The 13,368-nt window shown below is 40.2% G+C and overlaps 1 protein-coding gene across 2 annotated transcripts in view; it reads right to left on the bottom strand.

The window, feature by feature from the left end:
- Positions 1-13,368, bottom strand: part of FSTL5 (follistatin like 5) — an 872,209-nt gene that overhangs the window by 37,292 nt on the left and 821,549 nt on the right. For both annotated transcript variants that reach the window (XM_056561517.1, XM_056561526.1), the window contains exon 13: positions 9,327-9,434. In XM_056561517.1, the coding sequence (XP_056417492.1) occupies positions 9,327-9,434 (108 nt within the window). The remainder of the gene's footprint in view (positions 1-9,326; positions 9,435-13,368) is intronic.

Raw genomic sequence — 13,368 nt, 5'->3', positions numbered from 1 at the left:
TTAGCAGTTCCTCCTCTGTGTGACTCTGTTTGCCAAGGCAAACCATGTGAAGGACAGCGTGACACCTCTGTGCCCTGCACACATGGTATGCTGGAGGGGCACTGAGACTTGTCTGTGCAGTGGAGGCTGAGGACACGGTGGAGGATGAGGAGGTGGCGTTGCACACTTTCATAAGACCAACGGCCTTAGAGCATGGAGGCAGAAGCAGCGTAACCTGTCCAAGTTGCTGTTGTTGTGGCTGTGCGGGAACCACATTCATCCAGTGGGCTGTAAAAGACCTGACTGTAGTTGCAGCTTCACACGTCGGCGCTGCCGTTCACTATTGGTACACACCGACTGGCCCACCTTCTGTTCCACAAAATTGTGCAGAGCTTGTACTGTCTTCTTTGCAAAGAAAAGGCATGTTGACACTCTCTACCTCGGCTTGGCACAAGCCAGAAAGGTGCAGAGTCCACCACTTGAAATGGGAGTGACTGCAGCACTAGCAACTTGGACAGGAGCACATTCAGCTTCTGCGCCGTTGGATGAGTGGGAGCATACTGTTGTCTCTTGGACATGGCTTTGCTGATGGATTGCTGGCAGAATTACTGACTCAAAGTAGGAGGAGCAGGAGCATCTGGAGCTACATAATATTGGAATGACACACAGCTCCCTTCAGCTGAGGTGTTGGAGCCTTGGCTGGCTGAAACAGGGAACAGGCTGGACCACCACATAGGAGCCACGATTCTCCCAGGCCGCTTTATGGTGACACTGCATATGTTGATGCAGGGCCGTGGTGCCAACATTTGGACCCTGGCCACACTTCACACTGCATGTGGCCAGGTTAACCTCCTACGGATGCTTGATGAAAAACTGGCACACCACAAAGTAGCTGATTTTCCCACCAACAGTCCGCACTGACTGCTACTGCCGTCGACTCCAGGAACCCCTGTTTCACTACCTCCCGGGAAGGTAGGCTGCCGCGAAGCAGGTGGTCTACCTAGGGCACGTTTGGCTCCAGACTTTCCACATCTGCCACCATGCTAACTGCTAACCATGCTACCACCTTGCTGGCTAATCTGCTTCCTCACGGGCAACCTGCAACCCTCTTCTCCTGATGATGATGAAGCCCCTTCTGCACCCAGCTCCTAAGTGTGATCAGCTTCATCATCATCATCATCATAATCATCGAGTTGTGTCTGCACACCACTGATGTCCTCCTCAGGTTCCTCAATAGTGTCTGCTTCAGGAGCCTGAATGCTCGCAACACCACCTCCCACGCCACTCCCTCATCACTATTTGCCTGCCCAGTGCAGGAAGCGGCGGATGTCTCCTCCACTACTTGGATGGGAAGTAGTTGCTGACTGTCCTCTAGGAGCTGAACCCACAGCATAAGATACTTCTGTGGGGGAGGGAACACCATAGGACTTAGGCAATGGGAAGACAGGGACTGCCGCGGGCCATGCCAACTGAGGGTTGTGTCTAAGGACCCCACCGACTGTTGACAGATGTTGGGGGTGTCAGATATCACTTGTGATTAAGTGGATGACCGTTTTAACCAATCAATGACGGCAGATGGGTTGGTGGTCGAGACACGACCGCTAGCTTATACCGGGAGCTCAGGCCCCTCGCTGCAACTCCTGCTGCCACTCGCCCCTATTCTGCTGCTACCTCTGCCTGAAGGATTTAGGCATCTGCCACTCCTCTGTGCATGTCCTGGCACCTCTCTGCCTAACATACTTAGTGCGTATATGGAATATAATATGCTACAGTCGGCTTAAAAAAGTATCTGTGCACAACACAAGCAGTAAATACCAGTGCTGCAGCACACAGTCGCTATGTACTACATTCAAAATTGCACTTTCTCTCTCAGCTTCACTCCCTTCACTATCAGTGCTTTTAGGCAGGATTTGTGCTTGAGGTGAATTGCTGCTGTTCTGTGCAACACACTGTGCAACACACAGCTCTCTGTCCCTCTCTGAAATAGAACGCTGTAGACAGTGACTGGGAGGTGAATCGCTGCAGTAAGAATGAAACACACACTGCTCTCTGTTCCTCTCTCTATGCAACAGAATGCTGACTTGGCTAGGAGGTGAATCACTGCTGGAAATAAAAGCTTTCTGTGCAACACACAGCGCTATCTATCCCTATCTTTCTCTCTGCAGTGAAAGGCTTAAGTGACTGGCCGCAATATGGCTGCCAATTATATAGGGCTGTGACATCACAGTTGTGACTGGCATGCTGCATGTGATTCAGGGTCATCCCGCCTACCCTTGTTCCCGCCTTCCCAGGATTCCTTGCCCCATGTCCTCACATGTGGATCCACCATTTTAGATGCCCTGGAGCCTGGGCCGCACTAAATGGAGTTTAATGAAGCGAGTCACGCTATAAAATCGTGGCGATATTCACATTCATTGCAAATCAATTTTTTCCTGAAATTCTTAACGAATTTAGATTTGTCAGATTCGATTCGCTCATCTCTAGTTAGAACCTTAGATGTATCCTAAAAATGGCCTGTGTTTTTAGAATAGATTTATTGGTAGAGATGAGTGAGTTGAGCCCAGTGAGCCTGGTCTCGCTTTAGGGTAAATTCAGCTCACAAAAACTTTCCCGCAATCCTGGCATTGGCACTATTTTAAGCAGAAGGGATGAGGAACACATGGCTATTTGGCACCTGAATAAAAGGAGGAATTACTAAGAACACTATGAGAGAACTTCGGGGTAGCCCAGCATACCTTGCAGCTAAAACAAGATCACATGACCCAAGGTTATCCAATTATTGCTTGCATTATGTGACATATATAGGCTAATGAGTAGACATTTTAGGGGTGGGTTTAAGAGGTTGAAAAAACCCTATGCACTGCACTGTGGCTGCCATTTTGGAAATCAAGCTGAGAGAGAGCAAAGAGTGCCCTATTGATCCCAGAAAGCCTTTCTCCAATTGAAAGCAAGCTGAGCAAAGCATTGAATAGTTGGCTCACCACAAACAGTGACCTACTGTCACATTCCTGCTGTTTACAATTGGTGCCCTACATATCCCAGCAGTATCAATGGAAAACAAGCCCATGAAAACTATCACATTACAATGCAAAGCATGCTGAGCAAATCAGTGGACTAATCTATATTTTCACATAAATATGCATTAAAAGCGTTAATAGTGAATGTGGAATATGCGTTTTAGGGCAAGTTTCCTGTATTTTATGGATTTATTCAAACATATATTTAACATAAATACGCATTAAAAGCATCAATAATGAACTGATTACTGATCCTGCACTGGGCGGGATTACTGATAATTGACTACTTAGTGAATGCCAAATCACCCCAAAACATAACAAAAACCTCCAAATCTTTTTCAATAAAAAAAAATGATCTTAGCAAAATGGTTTGCATCAGCTCTGTCTTTGCTTTCTTCTACTAGTGCTGAGCAGAAAGATAGTATTAGCCACAAGAAGTTGTTTGAGGACAGTCAGCATTTGGAGTGTATTGCAGAGGTGGTGGAGGGGGATGCAGTGACTGAGCTTAGCACTAGTGGGACTGGCGGTGGTAGCCATGGTGGGGATATGCTGAGGGGAAGCAAGGAGCCCATGATCAGACATCTGTTCATGCTGCGAGGAGTGGTGGGGATGATGATGAGGAGTGTATAGCAATACACTGATTGCTATAAATAGTCCCCTATAGGGACTATTAAAGTGTAGAAAAAGAAGTAAAAAAATGTAAAGGAAAAGTTTACAAAATTTTAAAAATCCCCTCCCCCAATAAAAATGTAAAATTATCCTTTTTCCCATTTTACCTCCAAAAAGTGTAAAAAAAAAATGATATACATATTTGGTATCGCCTTGTGCGTAAATGTCCAAACTATTAAAATATAATGTTAATGATCGCGTACAGTGTGAAAGTAAAAAAAGTCCAAAATTGCTACTTTTTTCTCACATTTTATTAAAAAAAAAATTATAAAATAAATTAATAAAAGTTTTATATATACAAATGTGGTATCAATAAAAAGTATAGATCACGGCACCAAAAATTAGCAATCATACTGCTGCTAATATGGAAAAATTTGGTTAAAAAGTTTGTGATGTTTTTTAAGCACAACAATAATAGAAAAGTATGTAATCATGGGTATCCCTTTAATCGTATTGACCCACATAATTAAGAACACATATCATTTTTACTATAAACTGTACGGCGTGAAAACAAAACCTTCCAAAATTAGCAAAATTTTTGTTTTTTAAAAATTTGCCCACACAAATTGTATTTTTTGGTTGCGCCATACATTTTATGGTAAAATGAGTGATGTCATTACAAAAGACAACTGGTTACGCAAAAAACAAGCCCCCATACTAGTCTGTGGATGAAAATATAAAAGAGTTATGATTTTTAGAAGGTGAGGAGGAAAAAACGAAAATGCTCAAATAAAATTGGCCTGGTCCTTAAAGGGGTACTCCCCTGGAGAGCGCTGTGGTCAGAAAAAAAATACATTTTAAAAGAAAATAACTTCATGTGGAGCATACAGCTACTGATAAGTACTGGAAGGTTTAATATTTTTAAATAGAAGTAATTTACAAATCTGTTTAACTTTCTGGCACCAGTTGATTAAAAAAAAATAGTTTTTCACCCGAGTACCCCTTTAAGCAATCGTCGATCCATTGAGGACCAGGAAGGACGGGTAGGTCCCCATTCTTCCCCAGCAACCCATCTGCAGCCCGCAATTACATCGCAGAACTGCACGTGGGTTCCCCAGACCTCAGGGATTACCAGCATTCAATGTTTAAATGCCATGATCGCTACTGATGACAGCATTTCACCATTTCAATGATGAACATCGGAGCCAGCTTCAATGTCTGTCACTACCGGCAGATGTCAGCTGCTGATAGCAGCGGGCATCTGCCGTTTATGATGCAGACAGACCTGCGGGCCCGCGTCATATTCCCCTCAACCCGACTCATGACGTAGGGGTACGTCATAGGTGGGGAAGGGGTGAAATACATATATATATATATATATATATATATATATATATATATAAAACTCAATGTGTGTGTGTATGTTCCAACATATCTTCCAAATGGCTGAGTGTATTTTCGATACTTGGTTACATGTTACTTATATGTAAACTACAAACATAGGATAGATAAATTAACCATAACCCACTCCCATTTGCGAGGGTCAAGATTTTTGTTTAAAGTTCCATGGAGGTCTATGGGAAATTTATGTTTCAGCATAACTTCCAAATGGCTAAAGATATCTCGATAAAACGTGGCACACTTGTTCATCTATATGTCAATTACAAATATATGATAGTTAAATTAACCCTTTCCCACCTGCATTTGTGAGGGTTAGGGTTTTTGTTTAACCCGTTAAGGACCAAGTCAATTTTCACCTTAAGGACCAGAGAGTTTTTTCCACATCTGACCACTGCCACTTTAAGCATTAATAACTCTGAGATGCTTTAAGTTATGAATTTTATTCTGAGATTGTTTTTTTTCATGATATAGTCTACTTTAAATTTTTGTCAATACTTGCATAATTTTTTGGTGAGAAATTCCAAAATGTCATGGACAATTAGAAAATTTAGCAATTTTCTAAGCTCTCTGCTTGTTAGGAAAACGGACATACCAAATTAATTATATATTGATTCACATATACAATATGTCTACTTTATGTTTGTTTGTGCAAGACACCGGTTCCGCTCACCACCTATTAGGGAACATGCATCAGCTGAGCACGGACGTGCCGATCCCGCCCTCGGCCAAACACGAAAATGTGAACAAAGAAGTCGTCCAGCTCCCAAGATGCAATTAAAAGTAGTATTCTTTATTGATCCATCAGATAGGATTCACATACAGAGGTAGAAGCGTCTGATGCGTTTCGTACGGAACGTCCTTAATCGTTTATATTTACATCATAAAGTTGACATGTTTTTACTTTTGGAAGACATTACAGGGCTTTAAAGTTCAGCAGCAATTTTCCAATTTTTCACAAAATTTTCAAAATCGGAATTTTTCAGGGACCAGTTCAGTTTTGAAGTGGATTTGAAGGGCCGTCATATTTGAAATACCCCATGAATGACCCCATGATAAAAACTGCAACCCCACAAGTATTCAAAATGACATTCAGTAAGTGTGTTAACCCTTTAAAGGCGTGCTCCACCCCTAGACATCTTTTCTCCTATCCAAAGGATAGGGGAAAAGATGTCTGATCGCAGGGGTTCCGCCGCTGGGGACCCCCCCCCCATTCTACCATGCGACACCCACCTGTAATGGCTTTCGGCACCACTGGAGGCCCTCAGGCTAATACCATCCCGACCATGGGGACGTAAGATTGTGATGTCATGACTCCGCCCCCGTATGACGTCACATCCGCCCCCTCAATGCAAGTCTATGGGAGGGGGCGTGAATTTTGTCACGCCCCCTCCCATAGACTTGCATTGAGGGGACGTCACGATCTTACGTCCCCGTGGTCGGGATGGTATTAGCCTCAGGGCCTCCAGCGGTTCCAGAAGCCGTTACAGGTGGATGCCGCATGGTAGAATGTGGGGGTCCCAACCTGCGGGACCCCCGTGATCAGACATCTTATCCCCTATCCTTTGGATAGACCTGGCCTCCGTATGGACTAGCACCAAGGCTCATCTGATGTTTTGTTTTATTATGGTTATCACATCATCAGCTTTTGCTTATATTGCTGGTCTGGATGCTGACATATGTGGTTAGGCACATTGGACACCAGTATTGTGCATATTATTATCATAGTATTATTGTGCCTACCTGGTATATGAGTCATTCAGCTAGTTATTTTTCATATGAAATGAGTTGGGATTTTTTTGTATTCGTAATGCATTTTTTAAATATACGGCTATAACCACAGAGCAGTATACTATCCAAGCAGTTGGCATTTGCCATGTTTGTATGAGTCACACCCAGACTCAGGTGTCAAGATATTAGTATTATAAATAGCACTTGGTAGGTGAAGACCTTGTTACAGATTTTGCATTGGGGCCAAGGAACTTGAATTAGAGTCTGTCTGTGTCTGATGAAATGTTTACATCCCTATAATTGGATCACATACACTTTTATTTCCAGTTATACAGTATATTAGGATAATGCTGTCAATTTTGATACAACATTTCTCAGTCTTACTGTTTAGTTTGCTTACTCAAGGTTAAACAACAGACAGGCAGATCTAGACTACAGTCTATACACTTCATTTGTTAACCACTGAAGAATAAAAAAGGCACTCCCAATGGAATGGAATAAAATAGGCCGTTGCCCTCTTGCTGTAACAATAACAAAGACCTTCTGCTCTAGCCCAATGGCTAACAACTAAGAGATCTAAAAAGGGACCACCATGCCTCAAACAGTGGTGGATCCAGAGTCTAATTTAGAGGGGGGCACTATCAGAGTGTTTTGTGTTGGTGGACAGAAAATAAGATGTTGCTTATGGAAAATACAGGTAGGTGGCATCCCAAGGAAGGTAGTGTATCATGAAGGTAATGCCCCGAGTAGTTAGTGGCCCCTATTAGGTCATGCCACCAGGTAGGTAATGTTCCCAAGATAGGTAGTTTTTTATGCTACACAAAATCCACTGCACAGTGAGAAATATGCTGCATATTCTCCTATAAGCAGACACACAAGGCTGCCCACGTCAGCCCTGTGAGTGGAGTAAAGTTTTGAGGTGGGCCCGGCTTGCTGACGTGACTGTGACCTACAGGTCCACCTCCAAACCTCACTGCACACACTGGGCTGCCTCCAGGTAGCCCTGTGTCTCTGCTAATAGGAGAATACACAGCATATTTCCTGCTATCCATCAGAATTTGTTATGTGTAATTTGTTATGGGTGACCCAGCCCTTTATTTACAAGGTCTGCTTACTATGTCCTGTGTACTATAATTGTGACAAAAGAGACTGTATGCTGAGACAATATAACTTACTATGGAAAATAGATTTTCTACAAACAGGTGTATTCTAAATACAGGAACTTGTTAAAATTAGAACAGTCTAGGTATCAGCATGAGCTACTCAGATATAATCCAAACTGCTGGAACTCTCACTAAAATTTACAAATGTGAAAACTGGTTTCTAAAACAATTTTAAATGTTCTATCAAAGAACAAAACATTCACATTACTGTATCTGTAAAATACTTTTTCACTTTTGTTAAAACCATTAAAACCATTTAGAAAAGGCAAAATTTCTTCTAGAATTGTTTTTCTGATCTCAAAATGTATTTAGAAGTAAAAAAGTGTATAACTCCCCTGCTGACTGGGATGAATATCAAAAGTACATTCCACTCCATTTTGCCTAAAAAGCCCAATTTGTCCTAAAGTCCAAGTCATTGCAAATATTAAATTATAAGGAATCTGCTATAGTGTGCTTGTAAACTGTATATACATTTACTGCATACAGGACATTATTTACTATTTATGCTGCTCTAGGCATCAAGACAAACATTGCCCACTTTAGGGCACAAAGAATCTGCATATCCACAGGTAATTTACATAGGCAAATCTGCACCAAAAGGTGAGGATGTATTGCAGGATTGGGAGCAGATTAAATACATATTATTTAATAACTTGTATATCAATGAAAATCTATTTGAAAGCCACATTTGCAGACTCTGCTGTGGACTCACCGTGCTTTCACAGCAATGTAATACAGGACCCAGATGCAGACCCACAATGTAATACAGATTTCAGATACAGAATACAAAATGTAATATATATCCCCAGATGCCGAATACACAATTTAATATAGACCCAAGCTGCAGAAACCCCATTGTTATAAAGACCATAGAGGCAAATCCCCCAGTATAATACAAAGATGACCAATGTAATACAAATCCCAGATACAGATGTCCCAATGCAATAAAACACCAGATGCAGACCTGCAATGTAACACAGACCTCAGATGAAAAGCCTTGATATTATATAGACCCCAGAAGCTGATCCCTCAAATGTAATGCAGACCCCAGACACAGACCCGCAATGTAATATAGACCTCAGATTCAGCCCCCACTATGTAATAAAGAACCAGAAGTTGACACCCCAAATGTAATACAGACCCCCCAATGTCATATAGACCCCAGATATAGTGTCCATAATTTATTAGAGAAACAGACCTAAGAATTTCAACACAACAGGAGTATAAATCTGCTGTGTATCTATATACGGATTAAAAGGTCCCCTTTGGATAGAATATAAGATAGTGTTCATCGAACAACCTTTTTCACACTATATTTTGCAAGGGTTTGTGGTAAGTTATCGGACAGATTTGCAGCAACATTTATGACAGTTTTCTGGTAGAAAAATCTATGAAAACCTACCCTAATAGAACACATATTATAAAATACCTGTAATGTTGAGGAGGACTTTTCCATGGTACCCCAGCTGAGAACCCAGACTTGGTCATGTGACTTATCATAATGTAGTTTCACAGGAACAGGATCTGTGTTTACTGCCTAAAAATAAATAATAATAATTAAGAAAGATTATATATTATTAAATAAATAACATTTGTTTCATGGAAAATAAAAGATTTAGCATGATATTTAAAATGATCTTAATACATGAGCAGATTAAATTTAAATGCAATTTTTTAGGATATATAAAATTCTCCAAGTTTCTAAGAACTAGCTTATTTTTTATTTTGGTTGGGATAAAGCTAAATAATGTTAGGTTCAATAAGACTAAAGCATTTATTTATAATGCTAAACAGAGATTTAAAGTCCCTAATTTGGAATATCCCTTTTCTTTCTCAAAACAAAGAGAACAAGCTCAAGTTATTGTTTTTTCTGTTTCTTATAACTCATCCAGTAAAGTCATGTACAGCTTGTGAAGGACACTTCAAAGTTTTCACACCTAGTATCTAAATCTTTCATCTAATCAGACAGACAATTTTGCTACTGTACATCTGGAAAATTGTTCCTCATGGTTGTGATTGCTGTTGACCACTTTCCATTTTACTCCTCGCTAGCAGTCAATCTTTTTAAAGGTAATTTTAAGTATGTTATTTCAGAGTGAGTTGTTGCATTTTGCTTGGTTTGGTTATTTCATAATCTTCATATATTGTATAATGTGTAATAAATACGCTGCTTTTATGTGTTTATTAATGTTTGATATTGCATTATACATTTTACATAAAACTTTACTTTCATGTTCTTTCAACCAACAATATCTCACAAAATCTAGACTTTTCCTCAATAGTATCATATCATATATATTAATAATGTTTACTTGAATATATTTATATATTGCATGATATGTTTATTGGTTGTCAACTATGCCATTCAATCTTATACCTCATACACTTATCTTATCTGGTGATGTTTACAGTCAGGTAATATTAAACTAGCTATTGCCTATCATTTATGCATATAAGAATACTGTATGCCAGCCTCTTAAATAATAGGTTTAAATGTGATATGTTCAGAAAATGTGATTTATCACTTCATATAGAAGTTTAGGACTTGCCCATGGGCTCTGAGCGGTATTGCAGCACAGTTGTATTCACTTGATTGGAGATGAACTTCAATACCAGACACAACCCTTAGGCAAACGTAGAGCTGTTTTAAAAAAAATAGCTTTTTTGTCTAATCCATCATAATCCACGTAAATGCTGTTTCATTGAACTTTCTAAAGATTTACATACTAAAACCAAGAGAAAGTATTCGCTAATTTCTCTAATATTAACTTTAAAGCCAAATGAGGTAAACAATATTTTTTTTTAATTTCATTTATTAACTATCTTGTTGAACTTATAACATACATCTTGTTGAAATGATAAAATAACTAATAAAATGTGTCAAGGAAAAACTTAAACAGCATACATCACACCACAGAAAAAGCTGAACAAATAGGGATGCTAATGAGGTAGTGTCCTATATTTCTGCATTGTATTCCTTGTCTTGTTTGTCAAGGAAGGGACCAGCTGGCTAATTAAGATCAGCTAATTTAAACTAATGATATAGATCCTCGGGATAACGCACTAATGACTGGTTGAGATTGCTGATGACACATAAGAGCACTCCTGGGCTGTTTCAACAAACCTTTCCCGTATCCCAACTGAACTAATGTTCCTCTTCACCGTGAAAATAAAGCAGTTGTTTATACTCTGCTTTGTAAAAAAGTACAATGACACCTGCAACCAGTTCATTAAAAGGAGCATATGTAAAAATAGAGAACAGAAAAAAAGAGCAGGCGCTCTCTAAGTGTAGTTATTTCCAGTAAAATTTTAATTAAAAAAAGGGGGATAACTTAAGGTTACTTATGTGGAGCAATGAATGGTGAGATTGCACACTCACCTCTTAGTGTTGCGCTGAAGGCACAACACTGTTTAGCGCATATATGAGTATATTCACTCAGATAGAATCCTCGTGGCAGCCTTGTGTCCTTTCCCGGTCATCCGTGATGTCAGTGAATCAATAAAGTATGTGGAGTGCCGTATTCCACTCTCTTGTTAGGATTGTGATCTGGCGCCTAGAGGATGCTGTCCTGTCACAGATGCACGGAGGGCAGCAGATGTATATCCAAAAAGGTTTATTGATAATAAAAGCATGTACATTAGACAACGTGTTTCGCGAGGAGTCTCTTGCTTCGCCAGGTCTGAGGTTCCGTACTGTTGTAGAGCTTTAACCCCTTAAGGACCAAGCCCATTTTCACCTTAAGGACCAGAGCGTTTTTTGCACATCTGACCACTGTCACTTTAAGCATTAATAACTCTGGGATGCTTTTACTCATAATTTTGATTCCGAGATAGTTTTTTCGTGACATATTCTACTTTAGCATAGCGGTAAAATTTTGTCGATACTTGCATCCTTTCTTGGTGAAAAATTCCAAAATTTCATGAAAAATTAGAAAATTTAGCAATTTTCAAACTTTGAAGCTCTCTGCTTGTAAGGAAAATAGGCATTCCAAATAAATGATATTTTGATTCACATATACAATATGTCTACTTTATGCTTGCATCATAAAGTTGACATGTTTTTACTTTTGGAAGACATCAGAGGGCTTCAAAGTATAGCAGCAATTTTCAAATTTTTCACAACATTTTCTAAATCTGAATTTTTCAGGGACCAGTTCATTTTTGAAGTGGATTTGAAGGGCCTTCCTATTAGAAATACCCCATAAATGACCCCATTATAAAAACTGCACCCCTCAAAGTATTCAAAATGACAATCAGTAAGGAAGTTAACCCTTTAGGTATTTCACAGGAATAGCAGCAAAGTGAAGGAGAAAATTCAAAAACTGCATTTTTTACACTCGTATGTTCTTGTAGACACAGTTTTTGAATCTTTATAAGGGGTAAAAGTAGAGAAATCCCCCCAAAATGTGTAACCTAATTTCTCTCGAGTAAGGAAATACCTCATATGTGTATGTCAAGTGTTCGGCGGGCGCAGTAGAGGGCTCAGAAGGGAAGGAGCGACTATGGGATTTTGTAGAGTGAATTTTTCTGAAATTGTTTTTGGGGGGCATGTCACATTTAGGAAGCCCCTATGGTGCCAGAACAGCAAAAAAACATCACATGGCATACTATTTTGGAAACTACACCCCTCAAGGAACGTAACAAGGGGTCCAGTGAGCCTTAACATCCCACAGGTGTTTTATGACTTTTCGTTAAAATCGGATGTGTAAATGAAAAAAAAAAATTTCACTGAAATGCAGTTTTTTTCCCCAAACGTACCATTTTTACAAGAGGTAATAGGAGACAATGCCCCCCAAAATTTGGAACCCCGTTTCTTCTGTGTATGGAAATACACCATATGTGGATGTAAAGTGCTCTGTGGGCAAACTGCATTGCTCAGAAGAGAAGGAGCGCCATTGGGAGTTTGAAGAGAGAATTTGTTTGGAATGAAGGTCGGGGGTCATGTGCTTTACAAAGCCCCCCGTGGTGCCAGAACAGTGGACCCCCCCCCCACATGTGACCCTATTTCGGAAACTACAACCTTCAAGGAATGTAATAGGGGTGCAGTGAGCATTTACACCCCACTGGCCTTTGACAGATCTTTGGAACAGTGGGCTGTGCAAATTAAATATTAGATTTTTCATTTTTGCAGACAACTGTTCAAAAAATCCGTCAGACACCTGTGGGGCGTAAATGCTTACTGCACCCCTCATTACATTACGTGAGGGGTGTAGTTTTCAAAATGGGGTCACATGTGGGTGTTTTTTTTTTTGTGTTTATGTCAGAACCGCTGTAACGATCAGCCACCCCTGTGCAAATCACCTCAAATGTACATGGCGCTCTCACTCTTGAGCCTTGTTGCGCACCCGCAGTGCATTTTATGTCCACATATGGGATATTTCCATACTCAGGAGAAATTACGTTACAAATTTTGGGGGTATTTTTTTCCTTTTACCTCTTGTGAAAATAAAAAGCATGGGGCAACCCCAGCA

This window comes from Hyla sarda, chromosome 1, assembly GCF_029499605.1.
Source record: "Hyla sarda isolate aHylSar1 chromosome 1, aHylSar1.hap1, whole genome shotgun sequence".
Lineage (NCBI taxonomy): Eukaryota > Metazoa > Chordata > Amphibia > Anura > Hylidae > Hyla > Hyla sarda.
This window is presented reverse-complemented; position numbering and strand designations above follow the sequence as displayed.